Consider the following 20,054-nt stretch of genomic DNA (forward strand, 5'->3'; position numbering starts at 1 on the left):
CCCCTTTCTGATTTCATTTGCCATCGTAGGTTCAGTTATCACCTCTGTGCAGATGACTCAACTTTATATGCCTTGCTCCAGTTTCAGTCTCACATATATTAACTTTTGGCTGGTCACATCACTGGAATTTCTTGTTGTCATCTTGAACTCAACGTGTCTCCCCCCTCCCAATTTCCCTATTTTCTGTTGATGGTGCTATCATCCAATCACCCAGGTCCAAAATCTGTCATTTTTCTTACTTAAGAATTAAGAATTTGTCCTAAACAGTTGCCAAGTGTTGAATCTACTTCCTCAATTTTTATTTGTTTATTGTTCCCTTCTCTTTGCTCTTATTACCACCATCCTAACGTTGGTCTTCATCATGTTCTGCCTGGACTATTGGCCTGGCTTTCCAACTAGTCTCCCTGCCTCTCATCTTTTCCCATCTTCAGTACATCCTACAAAGGCTTCCAAATAATTTCCCTGAGACAGAAGCCTTACCATTACATTCCCCACCTCAAGAGGCTCTCTGTAACCTTTGAAATAAAATGAAGTTGCCACTTAAAGCTAGCATAAATTTGTCTGCAGATTTGTTCCAGATTTACTTCACATTATTCTTTTAAGCCGTACTGCCTCTTTAGCAGCAGATCAGCTAAGTAATTGCCATGGAGATGCATTTGTGGCCCCCACTCTCTGTTACAAGCTGTACTACATACTGGTTGTTTTCTGATCTCATCCTGTTGTCTTCCACTTTGGGGGAGGTGATCCTCCTTTGTTGTGTCCCCTCAGAGATTAGCCCAATGAGCCACTTTTTCCATAAAGCCTTCACTAACTCTCCCCCCACCCCCACCATTGAAAGCGTTCTCTCTCTCTTCAGATTTTCCTGGCACGCATCATATCTCCTGCTTCCATCACACTCTATCACACACATGTACCTATATATGCATTTTGTATGTCTCCTCCTCTCAGGCCTCCCAAGCAGATTATAAGCTTGGAGGCAGCAGGGAATTTGTCATTTTTCATCTTTGTTCCCTGCTTCCAACACAGGGTCTTGCACATATAAGCACTTAATAAATATTCAGTTGAATCAGTGCATAGTGCTAGATGAGTATACCATGTTTGGGGAATTTAGGCCTCCTAGATCTAGATCACTATAATTCAAAATTTCCAACCAATACACACCTAGGAGGGCCTTTCAAGACCCTTGAAATGGGTTAGTCACCCTCATTTGTTGCTTCTATTCCCATAGGCAGCTGGCATAGAGTTGGGCCATCACTGGGATTTGGCAAGTAATATAAACTTATACTGGATGAGAAGGGACCCGAGGGAAAGGGATGAGAGCCCAGAAAACTAAAAGGGAAAAGGAATGATTGGTGCCAGTGTGTCCTGTGTGATCTGATTTCTCTTGCTGACCATTGTGTCATTGTGGTCTTGCGCTCCACAGCAATCCAAACCACTGAAAAAAAATGTTCTATCATAGAGAAAAGAAGGTAGAACAGATGATGTGTAGGGATAAGGAGCAAAATATCCTTTTTTCCAAATATAAAAATAAGGCATGGAGCAAGTTTCTTTGTAATCTCAGAGTGGATTCTAGCAGAATGACTTTCTTTCTCTCAGCTTGTAACAGGAGGAGAAGATGCTTCTTCCTCTAAGAAATGAATGAAGATCTGGGCTCCTGGCTCTTGGGGTTCCCTCATACTTTTCCATTCCAAGAAAAAAGTTATAAGTTCCATCCCTCTCACACTTGTCCCACCCTTCACTTGTAATGAAAGCCTGCCCGGTCTGTCCTTTTTCCTTACTTGTCTTGGTGACCAAGATGGGTTTTCAGAGTGACCTGTTATTCCTGTACATGCAGCCACATACCTCTGCTCCCCACTCCCTCCCTCTGTCAGTATGAACAAACTCCCCTGCCGGTAGCCACAGATTCCTCGCCATGGCAGTCTCTTGGCTGAGCCATCTCCTACCAACTAGGGAGGCAATGTGATCTAATGGAAAGCTTCTTGGACTTGGAGTCAGGAATGCTTGGGTTTAGATACTACCTCTGATGCTTACTAGCTGGAAAAGAGGGTTCCAAGCCTCAGAGTCCTCATCTGTAAGAATACCTGTAGCCCTCGTCACTAAATAGCCCTCAAGCCTGCCTTGTCAGAGCCTGCCTCTGACACATGTTGGCTGCATATATCACGGTGGGCCCCTCAGGCAACTCTGACTTGTCAGTTACAGACCAGTTGCAGATGTTTATCATGGAGGGGAGCACCCCCCTTCCTCCCCGCTCCTCTCTTCTCTCTCTCTCTTCTCTCTCTCTCTCTCTCTCTCTCTCTCTCTCTCTCTCTCTCTCTCTCTCTCTCTCTCTCTCATCTACCTGACAGGTTCCTGAGGCTTCAGTGACATAATGTGTGTAAAGTGATTTGCTAACCTTCAAGTGCTATTATATATACGTCAGCTGTTATAATAGGTGTGGAGTATGGATAGATTTCTATTTACACATGTTATATAACATGCAAAATATCAGAAAACACAGCAAAGGAGGTGGCAGGGCGGGATAGATTTTGAGGGCTGGAAGCAAAGAACACCCGTGACTGCTACATCGGGTGGCTGGGGAAAGAACCGTTGTGGTGCTGGTATCTCTAAGAGAGTGCTGGGGAAATGGAACAGCAGGAGCAAGCTCCCTCAAAGCAGATGGGCTCCCTACCCCCCCATCCCTCCTGGAGGGGAGGGGAGAGAAAGAGAGACGGCCTGATGAAATGAGCCACAACAGTCGCAGCCTGAACCAGATGGAGGAGCTGAGAAACCTGAGGCTGGGGGTTTCCAGACGCAAGAGCTTATCCCATCCTCGTCAAAAAGACAGGAATCTGTAGGTTTCTCCTGTTCCATACTCTGGGAAGCTTTGAGTATTTCCCTCATGCCCTTGACTTCTCTCGAGGCAGGATGGGGAGTGATGGAGGGCATTATTTTCACAGTTCCCTTCCTTTTTTTTTTTTTTTTTGGCTAGGCAATGGGGTTAAGTGATTTGCCCAGGGTCACACAGCTAGTATGTGTTATGTGTCTGAGGGCAGATTTGAACTCAGGTCCTGAATCCAGGGCCGGTGCTCTATCCACTGTGCCATCCAGCTGCCCCCACAGTTCCCTTCCAACGGCTAAGACTGCGCAGCCAGCCTTCCTCATGGTTAGAGGAGAAAAAAAGGAAAAAAGAAACAGGAAGAGAAAGTGATGGTGTCTGATGACACAAATGTCACATGACATCTTTTACTTTTGCCTGCTCCATAGCATTTAATAAGTGCAGTTGAGCTTAGGGCCTTGGGTTGGCAGGCCAAATTTCATTTACCTAGGAATCAAGAAGGCAGAAGAGGGTAGGCCCATTTAGCCCCCAACCACCTCCCCCCAACACTATCAATCCACTTACTCAAAAGCCTATTCCCATAGTGATGAATGAGACTGGTAGGCCATCCTCAAGTCCCTTAACCCTCCCTCATGACAAACAGGAAGTTGGGACATTAGTCAGCTCAGCCACAACCTCTGTGTTAAATATTTATCTTGGAGTCAAAGCTAGCGTCCTGGAGAATAAGGGGACTTTGTTACTGGCAAGAGGACAGTCTGGCCAGAATCACAGGCAGTCAAGGATGTCCAGCCCCATCACTGGAGAACAAGGAACAAGAAGGCAATGCTCCTTCCCTACACAGGCCTAGGAGCCTTTTTGGCAGGTGGCCCCCAGGTGGGGATAGTGTTGAGGGGGGAAGGAGTTGGGTAGGCCATTTCATTAAAGGGAGGGAGATTGGGGTGCATAGTTCCCAAGGAAGGGTTAAGTTTCAGGCTTGTTTAGAAGAGGATCATTGCTTAGCCCTCTTTAGTTCCTCTTTTCAGCAAACCCACACACAATGCCCACCTGCTCCATCCCCTAATTTTTCATTGCCAAACAAGAAAAGGAGGTAAACCCCAAACAATTTTTTTTATTAAGTTGCTGCAGGAAAGTTAGTGATATTAGTCACCAATGTTCATGTTCTTTGGGACTGATCCCTCTCCATCCCTATTCCGGCTCAGCTCCTTCATAAAATATCTCATGTTGGATCAACTAGGGGCCTCAGAGGAGTTTTACCCTATCAGTGTGCTGTGACCTAAAAAGGGAAAAAGACCTACCCTAGACTGGGCTCCTGGGCTAGCTCTGTTGCTACTAACCTCAGGGTTGAATGAGTTGCCCAAGAGTTCTTTATGCTAGGGTGCCCTCTTCCGAAGTCCTGAAGCCTACCTCCTGATCATGATTGGTGTGAAGACAGCAAGTGCTTCATTTGGTACAATGAGTGGGTCAGGTGTTTCCATTCCTATTTTATAGATAAAGAAACAGGCCTGGCAAAGAATGGAACCTGGGTCTCCTAATTCCCAGTTGAGAACTCAGCACTGTACTGTGTATGTCATCCCATGAAACTTGGCAACACTGTTTCTTTTAGAAGCTGGACTGGTGCCTGTGTCCTTTGGAACAGAGGGGAAATGGAGGAGGGTATGGGGTTTTAGGAGTGGCCTCTTTTTCTGGGGCCCCCTTGGGATTAGAGCTGTTTCTAAGGTTCAGAGGACAGTGTGAGACATTGCAACCTGGACTTAGTGTCTCTGGGGCATGTTCCCCTGGGATGGGCAAGGTCAACCTGGTTGTCTGAGCTCAGCTTACAAACAAGTTGTGTTTTCTCCCTTTCCCCAGGCCGAAAGCTCTTTAAATCCTCCCTGCCGAGATCAGGGGACAGAGCATCACCATGCTTTGTCCAGCTGCCCCTCCAGCATCCCTGTATCCTCCCATTCTCTTAACAACTGTGGTCAGGGAGATCCTCCCCTATTCCTTTCTGTCCCTAAACTTCAACTGGGCCTATTTAGAGGATCAGACAGAACCCGAGTCACGGGTGAAGACAGCAAGGAGACCAGTGAAGAATGTCAGCAGCAGCACAGGTTAAGGGGAGTGGAGTGAGTCCAGAGAGTCAATGGGCGTAGGTTCTTAGGAGCAGAGCCAGGAGCAGCGGGAACATCGGAAAGACAACAAGATCAAAATGTGTTGTCCGCTGCCTGGGAACATGGAGACCACCCCACTACCATCAGGGGTGGGCCTCCACCCTCATCCGCCCTCCCAGGCTGGCTCAGCCCAGCCCCTCCCCAGTACCATTTCCTTAGGAGAAGATCCTTCTCATGCTGCCTTCCTCCGTGTGTCCCCCACCCCCCTCAATTGGCCCATTGCGTGTGTATGTATATGTGTAAACATATGTGTTTCCCCACATCTGTGTAGATATGTATAAATTTCACCCCTTCACACCTCTTTTATCCCTCCAACTCTGCAGCAGCTGTACCCAGGGTCACTCTTCCCTGCTTGTGTCAGTCTCTTTGCTTCATTGTCTCTCATTTCTATCTCTGGGTCTCTCAGTTTCCATCCCTGTGTCCCTCTCACTGCGTCTGTCTCATTTATCATTCCTGTACTAAGGGCAGGCTCCAGGACCAAAGGAGCTCCCCCTCCCACATGCTGGAAATGTTGCTGGAAACTCTGAGTGGCCCCTCTCTGGTGCCAAAGGCTCCACAGGGCACAGAGGGAAAGCTGCTGGGAAAGTCTCTTGTGGTCCCCTGGGACCCCAGGACTCCTCCTCCCATAAACATGCTCCACCCTGAGCACTGGGACCATACTCCCTGCCTCTCCTCTGCCTGGATCTCACCCTTGCAATGAGAGTAGCTCTCCCATCCCTGGGAGACAGGCATTTGCTTGCCTATAGCTTCCTAACCAAATTACACCCCCCCCTTCCAGTTTTTCCCCAACCCCCACAACACACATAAACACATAACATGAGGAGGGAGGGGAAAGAGCTACAGACAAAAAGTATGACTTTTCCCTACACCCCACCCCGCTGCAAAGAGGCCAGAGATTGGAAACTCTCTGCTTGGTTCCCTCCCTTCTTCCTCTCTTCCCTCCCTTCCTCCCTCTCTCTGGCTTACAGACTCCCTTCCTGCTGATTTGGCTTTTTCTCTTTTTTATCTCTCTGTCCTCTCTATCTCACACCCACACTCCAGTTCCCCATTTTCTCCGTGACTCTGACTCTCTGTCTCACTGCCTCTCCTTCCTCCCCTCCCACCCACCCACCCTGTAAAAGACTTATTCTGCCCCAGTCACGAGGGAGAGAGAACACACCCCAGACTTCTCCCCTTCCTTTCCCTTCCTGGCAGCCTCCCCAGAGGCCCACAGCTGTGGGCTCAAAGTGGAGGCTGGAGGGAATGCTTTCTCCCTCACGGACTGTCCATCTTCTCCACCAGCTCTCCTGCAGGTAGGTGCCAAGGAGGAAGAGGGGACAAGGGAAGAGAGGCTGAGGTCAGGGGAGGGAGGGATCAAGGAGGGAAGACCAGGCAATCCCTCAAACCAGATGAAGGGAAGGCAGACTGGCTCCTCCCCTTGTAGTCCACAGAAAATCAGCTGGGCCGCCTTCCTATGCTCAGGGAAACTGAGGTATAGAGAAGTGAAATTGGGAAGAGGACTTGGGTCATCCTGCTCCCAGCCCCTTGCTCTTCGAAGAAAATACAAGCTTTCCTGGGAAGGCTTATCTTCTCCTCTTGCCGGGAAATGGGGAAGAGGGAAGAAGCCAAGAATAACCACCACCCCCCCCATTTATTTTCCCATGTCGATGTCCTGGACAAGGACAAGAAAAACTCCAAGTGGTACCACGTTGGTTGCTGTGTTCCCAGAGTCAAGGCTTTAAATTAGTTAGGATCTTGCCCAAAGGGATGGAGAATTCTCTCAAGCTCATAGGAAGCAGATGGAGCTCTGATTTGGGAATCAGACCTGGTCTACTTCTGATCCCACTCCTACGTCATCTGGTGGCATGGATGCAGATCAAGGCCCTTTGCTTACAATTCCTCCTAAATGAAGTACCTCTCCCCTCTCTGTTTCCACTTTACCCTTACCTCTAATTCCTAGGAATACTGGTTTCAAGAATGTAGAGGCCTGGATGGGCAAGGTACATGCAAAGTCTTATTACCTTAAGGGGCTGGGGTAACTGGACCCATTCATATCCCCCTCCCCACTGGGGGAGTGAGGCAGGATGGGAGAGGAAACATTGAGAACATTGTTGGGGGAAAGGGGATCATTGGAAAACAGACAGCACCCTGCCCCCTGAAAACAACCTAGTGACTAGGACAGGGATGGAGACTAGACATGGAGCTACCAGATAAGAAAATTCCTTCTCCCAATGGATGTTCTCACCTTCTCTGTAACTAAGAATCATACAGAGAACCATGGGGTTGAGTGACTAGCCCTGGGTTGCACAGACAGTGTATGTCAAGAGTTAGGACTGGAACTTTCCTGGCTCCCAGGCCAGCTTCGCTACACTGGAAAACAAGCGAATTGCCCAGCCTGCTCAGAGGGAAGTTATCCACTCTGAATCCCTCCTAGTGATCAAGGAAGTCAGGGTAGGTCAAGAGAAAGAAGAATCTGGGGTCAATGGATGATGATGATGATGATGATGATATAAGTCAAAGCACTGAGGAGTTAGGGCCTGGTACTTCTGGGCTGTCAGCTCTAAACCAGGCTCTCTTGAATCATGCCTCAGTTTCCCCTGCACAGTGTTTAGGAAAGAGAATTGCAAAGACCTTTGGAGTGAGTCTGAGCTGCTGATGTGGCATAGCTCTTAGTCTTAATTGAATCCAGCTTGTGAATGCCTTCACTTCCCACTCCACCCCCCCCCAGCAGTCAGATGGGCACAGAAAAGCAACAGGCACTGTCCTTTCAGTGCCCCAGCAAGTACAAGAAGCTCACAATAGGGGGTCTGCTTCCCTGACCTCCCTGACTCCCGGTACATCATTACAAGTGAACAAGAGAGTGACAAGTTTCCCACTCCCACCCCCACCCCAGCACATTGCCCATGGGACATCTCCACTCTGGCCGTGGGCATGCACCTTCCCAACGTGCAGGACTCCTCCTTCTCCCAAAGAAATTTCCCCCTCCCCCTTTTCCCAATGCTGCCTTTTGTGAGTGTGGAGGCCACCCACCAATGGCTTGGACTTAACTCAGGAGATACCAGTGTGACCCAGGCAAGTCCTGTGACTCTAGTTGGGAGTGGGGTAGGGTGGAAGGAAGTCCCATTTCAGTCCATGATCTCAGCCTACACAATTTTCAAGAAGAGTCCTGGTCTGACATCGCCCTCACCCAGCACAGGGACCACCTGCTGTTCCTCCCATCTTCTACCTGCTTCCCCTTCCCTTGGCCTCATGCCTCTCCCTATTCTTCCTCCTCCCCACTGGCATTTCCCATCTCCAAGTCTTACACCCTGTCTTGCTGCCCACTCCTGTGGGGGCTTTGGACTTTCTCCTCATCGAGCTGGTCACCTCCCCTACACCCACTGCTGATTCCCAAGGACAAACCTTTCTCTGCTACGGCCTCCTTCCATGGAGCAACAAGCACAGGTCTGGAAGAGAGACAGAGAGACCGTGTAAGGAAGGAGAAAGAGAGACAGAAACAGGAAGGAGAGCAGAGGGAGAAACTTGTACAAATGAGTCAGGAGAAAAACAGAAAGGAGAAGAAAACAGAAGGAAAGCAGAGAGAATGAGAGAGACCAAGGGAGAGAGAGAGAGAGAGAGAGAGAGAGAGAGAGAGAGAGAGAGAGAGAGAAAGAGAGAGAGGAGACAGACAGAAGGAGAGCAGAGAGGCAGACGAGAAGGGGGAGGGGAGGAAGGGAGGGAGGCAGACGAGAAGGGGGAGGGGAGGAAGGGAGGGAGGCAGACAAGAGCACCCAGAGCCCAAGACTTGAAGGCAGGCCAACCCCATTGGCATTCTGAACTCCCCGGAGTCCCTGGGAAGGAAAGCTGAAACAGAAAAGGCTATGACCATTTCATGCTTAACTCCTGACTCAGGAAAGATGATTTCTACCCCTCACCCGAGAGGCACAGCCTGGTCTTGGTACTAAGGGGAGGGACCCTGGCTGTCCTCACTTGGGACACATAGTCAAGCTAGACTAGTTTCTCTCCTTCCTTCCTGTGTTGCTGTGCCCAACAGCTGTTTCCATTTCTCTTTTGGGGGAGGAAGTCCTAAAGTGCTTTGAGATCCCTGTAGGGTATGCCTGGATGACTGGGTGACCGAGGCATTTCCCATCGTTCCCTCCTTCTTGCCATCCCTCTCCTCTCTTATCCTCTCCCTCACCCTGGTCCTCCACACCCCCCTTCCCCCCACCCCTGCAGTTCCTGGGTCACTCAAACAAGCAGTTCATTGTGCCTGATCCGGCAGCTGAGGCGGCGCCAGGAGCAGGAGCAGGGACGGAGCTGATGGCTGGTGCCCAGGGGAGGAGTCTGCCTCTTGGGGCATCGGGAGCCCAGGTGACAGTCCAGACACCCTTCCCCGCACCTCAACCCCGATCCAGACCCAGAAGGCATTGGGGCTTCCCAAGCCAATCCTAGTTCTCTCTTGTCCTTTCCCCAAGGGAGAGCTGGTCCCCTCTGGGTCTGTGGGTCCTGGCCACACCATGCAGTCCCCATCCTACAGCCTCCCCTTGGGGCTCAGCCTCAGTGATTTCATCCCAGGCCACCTCCAGGCACAGACATTGCCACACCGTCAAAGGACCCAGGTGAGTGAGTCCACTCTGAGGCAAGGGTTGAGAGAGGGAGCATTGCCTGACCTGGGGAGGTGGATATTTTGAGGGCAGGGATTTGGTGGAAGGGATTGGGGAGGCAGAAATCATTTGGCTCTGTTTCTTGATTCCTGATGCCTTCACCTGCTGGATTTTTGTTAGGCCCTAGCGGGACGTCCCCCATATGTTCTGTGAACTGACCCCTCCTCCCTGCTGTATCTTGAGCTTCCCTCCTTGCCCTCCCCCCAATCCCAACAGGTGTCTGTGCTCCGGAACGGTGGCTCCAACACGCTCAACTTCCAGTTCCATGATCCAGCCCCCAGGACCGTGTGCAATGGGCACTCGGCCCCCAGGAGAGTCGCCCCAGGTTCGCTCTGCCCGCATTGTCCATCCTTCTCCCTTGGCTTAAATGCTTTGCTTCTTCCTTTGCTCCTTCAGGAGTCAGGCTCTTCCTGAAAAGCTGGTTAGGCAGTATGGTGGAAAGTAGAAGATATTCCCCCCAGCAGTGATAGTAACCCCATCTTTCTCCATCCAAATGTCAGGGCTGGGGTGAGGGTGGAGGGGGTCCTGGTTCTGGCACAGGGCTCTGCCACCACCCCAGGCTCCCTTTTCCTCAGAACCAGCTCCTGCAATTGCCTAGGTTGGTACTGGCTTCTTTCTGCCTTTGATACAAACATCCGCATATATATATATGCATATTCAAAATCTCATACACATATATGTATGTGTATATGTGTGTATATGTACACACGTATATACATATAGGAGATGATCAAGGCATGTCACATCATCTCCAGTGTATGTGTGTTCATATGTTTATAGATACGGATGTAAATATATAGAGCTCTGTGAGACCATTCTGAGGGCAAAGTTTGAGAGAGGATGATGATATTTTGAGGTGAGGGAGGTGGAGGGGACAAGAGAGGCAGAAATTATTTGAATCTTTTTGCTGCAGGAGGATACCTCTGATTCCTGGTGCCCTCCCGTACTGTATATTTTCCTGGGCTGTGGTGCTCTGTGAACTAACCCCCTCCTCAATATTGCATCTTGTGAACTTCTTTCCTTTTATATACTACTGACTTGCACACACACATGAGGGGCAAGACACTTTCTTTCACTGTGGGCCTGTGTCACCAAAGTGATCGAAGACTCCCATGAAAGAGAAAACTTCCAGGCTGACACAGCTCTATGGAGGAGCACCACTGTTGCCCTTTGCCAAAGCTGGCCCAGCTATAACCAAGCCCCTAGGGATGGAGGCCAAGTCTGAAATCCCGCCCCACCCCCATACTCCTAATTGTACACGGAGGACCTCAAGGCAGGCCAAGCCAGAGCTTGGTTGCTGGGGAGAATGGAAGTGGAGAGGGATGAAGGTCGAAGACCCCAAGGTCAACCCCTGAAGTGACTGGCACTTCCCAACCTGGGATAGGACTTTGAGGGCTATCCTGAATATCTTTGGAAAATGGCTGGATTTCATGGGAGTCTATGGGCTAGGGAAAAGGGAGTGAGGCCTGTAGCCCAGGAAATCCAAGTATTTGAGTTAAGGAGGATAAAGTAGGATCCTAACTCAGGGAGGGTGGGGGTGGGGGGGGAGGGAAAGGAAGGGGACACAAGATCTGATTAGGAAATCCCATTTCCACAAATTATATTAGTTTGGGTAATCCTCCCCCACTTTAAAGCAGTGATTCTCCCCTGGGGGAGGAAGGCTGTACTGAGAACTAACTCATAGGGCATCTCCAGTCATCTTAAAGGTTAGATCCTGACATTCTCAGAAGGTAATTGGTTTGGATTCACTTTAAAAAAACAACAACAAATAAACATGTATTATATGTTCCCTTTATCTGGAGGGAACAGGGTTCACTTGCGTGTGTGTTTAAGTCACAAAATCAAACAAACAGAATGTCACAACTCAGAAAAGGTCAGGGGTTACTGTCCTGGAAACCTAACAGGTGAGTGGAGTATGTGGATGGGGTGGAGGTCGGGGTAAACTCACTGACTCATCCTTACTGTTCTTTTCTCTTCTGCCTCTCAAATGCTACCTACAGATCCTTCTTGGTACCAAACCTGGCCCGTTTCTGAGAGCCAGGTCCCTGGAGGCACGAAGCAACCCGTGTCCCAGGGTGGCCCAAACTGGTCAGCTACATGGACCAAAGGCGGCAAGCCGAGGGACAAGTGCTGGGTCAAATATGAGGGCATCGGGCCAGTGGACGAGAGCGGGATGCCCATTGCTCCTCGATCCGTGAGTGCTTGGGGAACCGCAGAGGGAGAAAAGAGGATGGGAGGACAGGCAGAGATAGACCCTGAGCTCAGGACAGTCAGTTGTTTCAGTCACGTCCAACTCCTCGTGATGCCGTTTGGGAATTTTCTTGGCAGAGATACTACAGTAGTTTGCTGTTTCCTTCTTCAGCTCATGTTTCAGATGAGGAAACTGAAGCAAACAGGATCAAGTGACTTGCCCAGGGTAAGACAGCTAGTAAATATCTGAGGCTGGATTTGAATTCAGGTCTTCCTGACTCTAAGCCCGGTCCTCTGTCCACTGCACCACTCAAGCTGCCTGAGTTCAGGGATGCCTCATGTATTAAGATTCCATTATCTCACATTGATGTGTGCTGCTCGTATGGAAAGAGTGCTGAATCTGAAGTCAGGAGAGGTCTGGATTCTGATCCTTACCATGACCCTGGGTACTCCATCTCTAAGAACCTCAGTTTCTCTATGCATAAAGTGGGAATAATAAGAGGAAGAGAGAGAGAGAGAGAGAGAGGAAGAGAGAGAGAGAGGAAGAGAGAGAGAGAGAGAGAGAGAGTGAGAGAGAGAGATAGTAAAGATATTAAATGCCTTGAGGATGCCCAGACACATATGTGTCTGAGGCAATATTCAAACTCAGAGTTTCTTGAATCCAAGGCTCCAAGGCACTCTGTCCACTACACCACCTAGCTGCCTTGGTTAGAGAGTTGACCTCAGAGCCAGAAAGACCTGGGTTCATATCTTACCTCTGACACTTAGTGACTCTGACTTTGAAGGAGTTACTCAGTCTCAGTGCCCCAGGTAACTCTAAAACTATACTTTGAAGAGCAGGTGTTGAGCTGCTTCCAACATGAGTTACTATTTTTTCCTGTAACATCAGCTCAGCAGAGCCCCTCTGGGACTGGATTTCCTTTTCTTTTCTTATTTTTTTTTGGTGGTGGTGGGGCAGTCCAGGTTAAGTGACTTGCTCAAGGTCACATAGCTAGTAAATGTCTGAGGCCGGATTTGAATTGAGGTCCTCCTGACCCCAGGGTGGGTGCTGCCCCTAGGGATGGATTTCAAGAAAGAAGGTCTGGAGGTAGGGAAAGGAGGATAGCCTGACTTAACTTTCTCTATTCCCAGAGTGTAGGCAGCCCACGGGACTGGTACCGGAAAATGTTCCATCAGATCCACCGAAAACTTCCAGGTGAGACTCAGTCTTGTCGTGGCTGGGGAATGAGGAGAGAAGGATTCTAAGGGATTTGAGGAAGAGGGAGAAGATGAGGAAAGTCTTCCTCTAAGAGAAGCACATGGATCTGAGTCTTGATGGAAGCTTCTCAGAGTTAGAAGGAAGGAGGGACCGGCCTATGCAAAGACCCGGTGATAGGAAACAAAATGGCTGGAACATAGCATGTGTGTCAGGAGTAATGTGCAGGAAGGGTTAGAGAAAGCCTAAAAATGTAAGCTGGAGCCACATTGGGAAAGAGTTTAAATACCAAGCAGAGGAGAGGCATAGGGAGCTGTTGAAGGTTCTTGATCAGGGGACTTGTGCTTTCAGAAGTTTATTTTGGAAGCTTCATGGAGGATGGGTTGGAGCCAGTTAGGAAACTGTGACAATAGTTTGGCTGAATTAGAGCGGCAATGGTGTGAGTGGAGAGAAAGGGGACAGGTTGAGATAGGGAGGTAAAATCAACAAGATTCGGCAAGTGAGGAGGAGGGAGGACTCAGGACGGCGTTTGATGGTATCACTGAACTTGTAGACCTGGGGAATGCTTTGGAGAGCGTTTCTCTAGATTTTAGCAAAGTGCTTGATAGAACCTCTCGTGAAGAAAAGATGAAGAGATGTGGGCGAGACCAGGGAGGTCTGAATGGTACCTAAGGATCTCTTGTTAGCCTACAAAACCATATATTAACATCGTCTGTTCTTTTGTATTTTTATTATTTTGTTAAACATTTCTCAATTACATTTTAATCAGGACTAAGGAGTCCAGACGTGTACTAAGGAGTGTTGTGGACTATACAGAGCTGCAGTGTTTGACAGACAGTATGATTAGATGAATCTAGGGCTGATTGGATGGCCAGACCGAGAGACTAGAAATGAATAGTTCAACACAGTGCTGGACACTAGAAAGATCTCTGGATTTAGAGTTAGATGAACTGGGTTCAAATCCTACATCAGATACTTACTAGCCATATATGACCCTGGGCAAGTCCCTTAACTGTGGCCTGCCTCAGTTTCCCCTTCTGTAACGTGGAGATGATAACAGTACCTACTTCCTTGGATTATCTCGAGGATAAAATGACATGGTATATGAAATTCATTTATTGTTGGGTCGTTTCAGTTGTGTTTGACTCTTGGTGACCCCATTTGGGGTTTTCTTCGCAAAGATACTGGAGTGGTTTGTTGTTTCCTTCTCCAGCCTGTTTTACAGATGAGGAAACTGAGGCGAACAGGGTTAAGTGACTTGCCCAGGGTCACACAGCTAGTAAGTGTCTGAGGCCACATTTGAACTCAGGTCTTCCTGACTTCAGGCCTCTGGCGCTCTATCCACTGTGCCACCTAGCCTCTGTGAAATGCATTGCAAAACTTAAAAATGCTATGTAAATGTTAGGTTTTATTATTATTATTACAAGGAGCTGTCCAGTGGAGTTCCCCAGTGATCCCAGTTTGGCCCTGTGCTATTTATTTAACATTTTTCTTTGTGATTTGGTTAAAGAGATAGGTAATTAAAAATATCTGGAATCTAGCGAAATGAATAATAACAATAGAAGTCAGTGTAAAAGTCTTAGCCTTTGCTTCTAAAAAGTCAGCTTCTTCAATACAAGAGTGCAAGCCCCATATGCATCCATAGGGTGAGATTGCAACCAAGAAAGCTAATGTAATCTTAGCTGGTGTTAAGAGAAGCCCGGTGTCAGGGATGGAGGGATGATGATGGCCCCTCTACTTTGCCCTGATGACATTACCTCTGCTGTGGTGCACTTTCTTCCAGGGGTCATATTTTAGGAAGGAAACTGATAAACCAAAGAGCATCCAGAAGTAGGCAGCCTGGACGGCTCGTGCCATAAAAAGATTGGCTGAAGGCACCTGGGAGATAGATATAGATATAGAGATAGAGCTACAGATATAGAGATACAGATATAGATGTACACAGGTTGGAGAAGAAAAGAGCACATGATAGCTGCCTTCAAGTATTCAAAGGACTATCGGGCAGCCAAAAAGCATGTATTAAGTGCCTGCTGTGTGCCAGGGACTGTGCTAAGCTTTGTATCCATAGGGATACAAAGGAACGCAAAATAAGACAGTCTCTGCTCTGGAGGAGCTCAGAGTCTAATGGGTTACGTCTGGTTGAAGAAAGAATATACACTTAGTCTGCTTGGCCCTGGAGAATAAAACTAGGTGTGGGTGGAATTTGCAAAATTAGGCTAATTGAGGCAATGAAGCATCTAGGTAGTAGAGTGTAAAGCTTGTTAGGCCTGGAGTCAGTAATACCTGAGTTCAGATCTGGTCTCACACACTTCTTAGCTGTGTTACCTAGCAAGTTGTTTAACATCTTTCTCTGCCTCAGTTTCCTCAACTGTAAAATGGAGATAACAATAGCCCCTACTTCCCCAGGTTGTTATGAGGATGTAATATTATGTTCAAAAAGGATTCAGCATAATGCCTGGCACATAGTAGGCACTATATAAAAACTAGCTATTATTATTTATTACTAATTAATTAACACATAGATTTTGGATAACCACTAGTTCCCGTATATTGTAGGGAGACTAGATGGCCTTTGGTATCCCTTCCAATTCTCAGATTCTGTGATTCTTTAAGGTTTGAGTGGAGACCCAAGCTCTATCTTGAAATACATGTGTCAAGGAAATAATGACTCTTATTCCTTGGAGAAGTACCCATAGCTGCATCTTAATTTGTAGTAGTTTCTTCTGCTTCTTTTTTTTTTCTTTGTAAGGCAATTGGGGTTTAAGTGACTTGCCTAGGGTCACACAGCTAGTAAGTGTCAAGTGTTTGGTCTGAGGTCACATTTGAACTCAGGTCCTCCTGACTCCATGGCAGGTGCTCTATCCACTGTGCCTCTAGCTGCCCCAATTTGTAGTAGTTTCAAGGACTTAGAGGCAGGTGGAATAGGTGCCTGGAATTTCATCATTTGTTATTTATTTCTTTGTGGTAAAACTAGCTCTGTCTCTACTGTCCTCATTTAAAATTAAAATATCGGAAGTAGCCTTGGAGGTCACTAACTCATTAGTGGTGCCTGAATTTTCTCTGATGCTTTTCTCCCAGGCAGGAGGGACCCAAGGGGTCATAAACAAGAAAGATGGATTTCCCTGACTCCCAGCTAGTTTTAAAAGTGTAGGTGGCTGGGTCTGAGCAGAGAGGTGGGAAATCTCCGGTTGCCTGGAGGCACTCCAGAGTCACTGAATACCCAAAAGCATTTTCAGACCTCCTAGGAGCAGCTCTCCTAATTCTTTCCCTCCCTAGACATTCTTCTGGGCCTGACTCATTCCCCCACCTCCTAAGGGGGAGGGGAAGGCCACTGGCACGGGAGTAGGGTTGAGGCAAGGGTTAGGGAGCGGTGACCTGCTTCCTCTCTCTTTTTCCAGAGCTGCAGCTGGACTGGGCTTTTGAGGAGCAAGGCAAAGGTGAGAGAGCTGCCCTAAGAACTGGTCCTGGAGGCTGGCCCCTGCTCCAGGAAACAGAACTCACTATCACCTGTGTTTTAACACCCCAAATCTCTCTCCCACTTCAAGTCAACAAGCGTTTAATGTGTCTTTCTCTGACGGCAGAATCTTTTCAGGGCCTGGGAAACGACCCTGTTGGGGTTCAGTTCCCCAGTTGCCTGGTTTCCCCATCCTTTTCCTTCCACTCCCTATCCTTTCTAGAGTCCAGGCATCTTGGACCGCTATTGAGAACTGCCTCTCGGAGTCCCTCATCTCTCCACAGCAGGTGAGGGAGTGCTGGGATTGGGGGGAGGGAGCTCTGGTGTCTCATAGCTTCGCTTTAGGGGGTGTACAGCTAAGAAAGCTCTTCATTCTCCACTCCCCCTCCTCCCCCAGCGCATTCCTGAGCCAGAGGAGGTCAGAGCATTGGTGATGGGGCCAATCCCAGAATGGGTGGTCCATCCCTGTAGTGAACTGGCTCCCTCTGGTGGTCAAGTCGGGGAGCCAAGCACTCAACAGCCAGGCCCAAGATGTGTGCCCTGCGTTGGGCTGGAAGAGTTGCAAAGTTTAGATAAGGCACTCTCTGACATAGGTCAAAACTGAAAAGGACCTTAGAGGCCATCGGATTCAGCCGCCTCATTTTAGGATGAAACAAACAGAGAGGTTAAGTGATTTGCCCAGGGCCATACAGCTAGGAAGTATCTGAAACAGAATTTGAACCTAGGACATCAGGACCTCAAGTCTAGCACTCTATTTGTTGCTTTCCTGATGCAGCTCACAGTCTCACCAAAGGGTGAGACACATACATGGATAACTGTAATACAAAATGTCTCCTCTGCCAACTGCAGTCAAGTGTTGGCCATTCTGAGCTCTCCTCCGTACTAACCTCAGAGCAGAAAGGCTGGAAGCAGCCTTCTCTCAGTGCCTGGATTGACTGACAGAATACAGTTGGGCTTGTTTCTGACAAAGCCAGGCCAAGTGACAGAACTCACCTCACCGGTCCCTGGAACCATGGCACACCTGCCTTGTCATCCTGGGTCACCCCTAAGCAAGACCTAAGTTCCTTGTTTTCTTTGAATGGGACTCTGAAGGTTCCTACTTTAACCTCACCTCTCTCCCTTCAAATTGGAAGCCTCATTTCTAAGTGGAGCCTCCACAAAAGATTCAGAACGTGCTGTGCCTGATGGGAAGTTATGGGGTAGCAATGTAAGGGAGGAGGTTAAAAATTAAATTCCTAGTCTTACCTTTGGACAAAACCAGGCTGCAAGTCAGTGGAGAGTCTCAGTCTGACTATTCATCTAAGCAGAGGCTCCCCACCCCACCCCAACCCACTCCAAACAAATAAAATCAATGCATTTATTATTCATTGGTCTGGATTATTTTTAATCCCTTTTATTGTAAGTATCCTCATCTGGGACACATCATAGAGTTTCCATAGGTGTGGCTTCTTGTTATGATTTTCAGTTGGTATTGGACTGCTAAAGTCATATTGATGTGTGGCTAGAGAGCTAATAATAGGCCAGCAAATTCTGGTGGACTGCCACCCACTTTGCTATCTGATCAAACTTCTGATTCAGCAGAACCTGTCTGGTGTTGATGGCCCGTTTGGAAGGAGCATCCCAGAAACTCTCTAGTTCTAATAATGGCTTTGTGTTACCTTGGGTCAGTCACTTCCCCTTTTCTCAGGTTTCCCATGTGTAAAACGAGGGGCCTGGACTCATTGATTTCTAGAGTGCCTTCTAGTTCTGACATTCTGTGGTTCTAGAAAAACTGGCAAATATGGGGTTCTGGCCAAGATACTAAAGGAAATGTCAGAACTGAGGCTCACCCAAGTCAAGTCCCCTCCACAGAAGAGGTGCCTTCTAGAATTCTGGAATGTCAGAGCTAGGAGGAACTTTAGAGGGTGTCTAGTTCAGCCCTCATTTTCCATATGGAAAAACTGAATTAGAGAGAGGGAGTGGCAGGTACAGGATGATAGATTTTGAGCCAGGAAGGTTCTTGGTGGCCATCTGCTAAATGAAAAAACATCTGTTAAGCACTTCATATGTGCTAGGTACAGTATGAAGCACTGGGGATTCAAATGGCAAAGAAAGACACCCTTGTGTTACAGATAAGCTTAAATGATTTGCCCAGGTATTGACTGACAGAGCCAGGATTCGAATCCAGCTTCTTGAATCCAGCCCTCTTTCCACTGAACTGCCTAACTTTCCAAATTCAAATTGCAAAGCTCTTTATACTTTATCATGTTCACTCTCTAACAAAACTGGGTGGGGTTTTTTTTGGGGGGGGGTTTGGCCTTGGTATCAGACATTTGTCATATCAGGATATTTTCATCCCAACAGTAAATGAAAACTAAATTTGGCTGATTTATTTTATATTTGATTTATTTTTAAAAAATACAGAGCAATGATAAGAGCAAATGTATAAGGTCCCCTGCCTAGGACAGAAAAGCATAGGCAGAGAAACTTTTAGGCAATAGAGGAAGTGACCCATGGCCCTGTGGTGGGTAGGAGCTAGTATGTCAGGCAGGCAGGAAGGAAGCAAGCATTTATCAGGCACCGGCTGTGTGCCTGGCATAGTACTAAGCACTTTACAAACATGATCTCACTTGATCCTCACAACATCCTTGGGAGGTAGATACTGTTGTTATTCCCATTTTACAATTGAAGCAACTGAGGCAGACAGAGTTTAAGGGACTTTGCGTAGGAGAAAGCCCTGGGATTGGAATAAGGAAGACTTGAGTTCAAATCCCGCCTCAGACATTTCCTAGCAGTGTGACCTTTGCAAGTATGGGATGGCCCCAGTACAGTTCCTGCTGCAAAGTAGGCCTTAATAAAATGCTTGTTATCTTTCCCTCACACCATCCATTGCATCACATGGCTGATGGTCTTCTGAGCCCTGGATAAGAAACATGGGGGCTGGAGAGAAAATGGTTACACGTAGGGAAAGGAGCACAAATCAAACTGAGGCTATGGAGAAGAGAAAGCAGCTCCCTCTCCCAGGCCCAACCTCCCTCTATGCCCCAGTCTCGACAGTATTCCAGGAAAGCAATGATTATCTTCCCTTTGTCTAGGAGGAGCCACAAGGACCCTAAAGAAGGGGCTGGAGACATCTTCAGCTATAAGCCTGGAACCTCCCCTCTCCTGAAGACAAGACCCCAGGTACACGCACACACACACACACAAACACACACACACACACACACACCCCTCTCAGGCTCCAGCCCATCCCCCTCACTACCTCCTGCCCTTGCTCACCAGAGATCCCTGAAATAGACGTGTGTGGCCACTGATAGGCTTTTAGGTCTCATGCTCAGAGAAGGCACTGGACAAACCAGGCCGTCTAAGGGACAAATGGCTTTCTTCAGATGACAAAATTCTGTGCCCAGGCCACTCCATTTGAGTTCATATCCACTGTTTCATCACCCAGGTGGTCAGGTACCAGAAGAAAGCTGAAGATACCTGGACTGAGGACTCCTGGAACCAGTTTCTACAAGAACTAGAGACAGGGCAGAGGGTAAGGGGACATCAACTGGGGTGGAAAGCTAAAAGTTGGGGCTGCCCTTAGCCAGGGCTGCTCAGCCAAAGACTAGGCAATCTTCAAAAGAAGCCCCAAAGGGAAAGAGCC

General features: G+C 48.1%; 1 protein-coding gene across 1 annotated transcript in view; it reads left to right on the top strand.

Moving 5' to 3' along the window:
- The first annotated feature begins 6,088 nt into the window (after positions 1-6,088).
- Positions 6,089-20,054, top strand: part of SORBS3 (sorbin and SH3 domain containing 3) — a 34,586-nt gene continuing 20,620 nt past the window's right edge. Inside the window, 10 exon segments of the mRNA XM_078149643.1 lie at positions 6,089-6,257; positions 9,160-9,294; positions 9,399-9,542; positions 9,804-9,912; positions 11,588-11,781; positions 12,909-12,972; positions 16,371-16,409; positions 16,650-16,713; positions 19,501-19,588; positions 19,857-19,943. Coding sequence (XP_078005769.1) covers positions 9,244-9,294; positions 9,399-9,542; positions 9,804-9,912; positions 11,588-11,781; positions 12,909-12,972; positions 16,371-16,409; positions 16,650-16,713; positions 19,501-19,588; positions 19,857-19,943 — 840 coding nt within the window. The 5' untranslated portion in view covers positions 6,089-6,257; positions 9,160-9,243.

This window comes from Phascolarctos cinereus, unplaced genomic scaffold, assembly GCF_003287225.1.
Source record: "Phascolarctos cinereus isolate Bilbo 61053 unplaced genomic scaffold, phaCin_HiC Scaffold_2;HRSCAF=192, whole genome shotgun sequence".
In the NCBI taxonomy this organism is placed as follows: Eukaryota; Metazoa; Chordata; class Mammalia; order Diprotodontia; family Phascolarctidae; genus Phascolarctos; species Phascolarctos cinereus.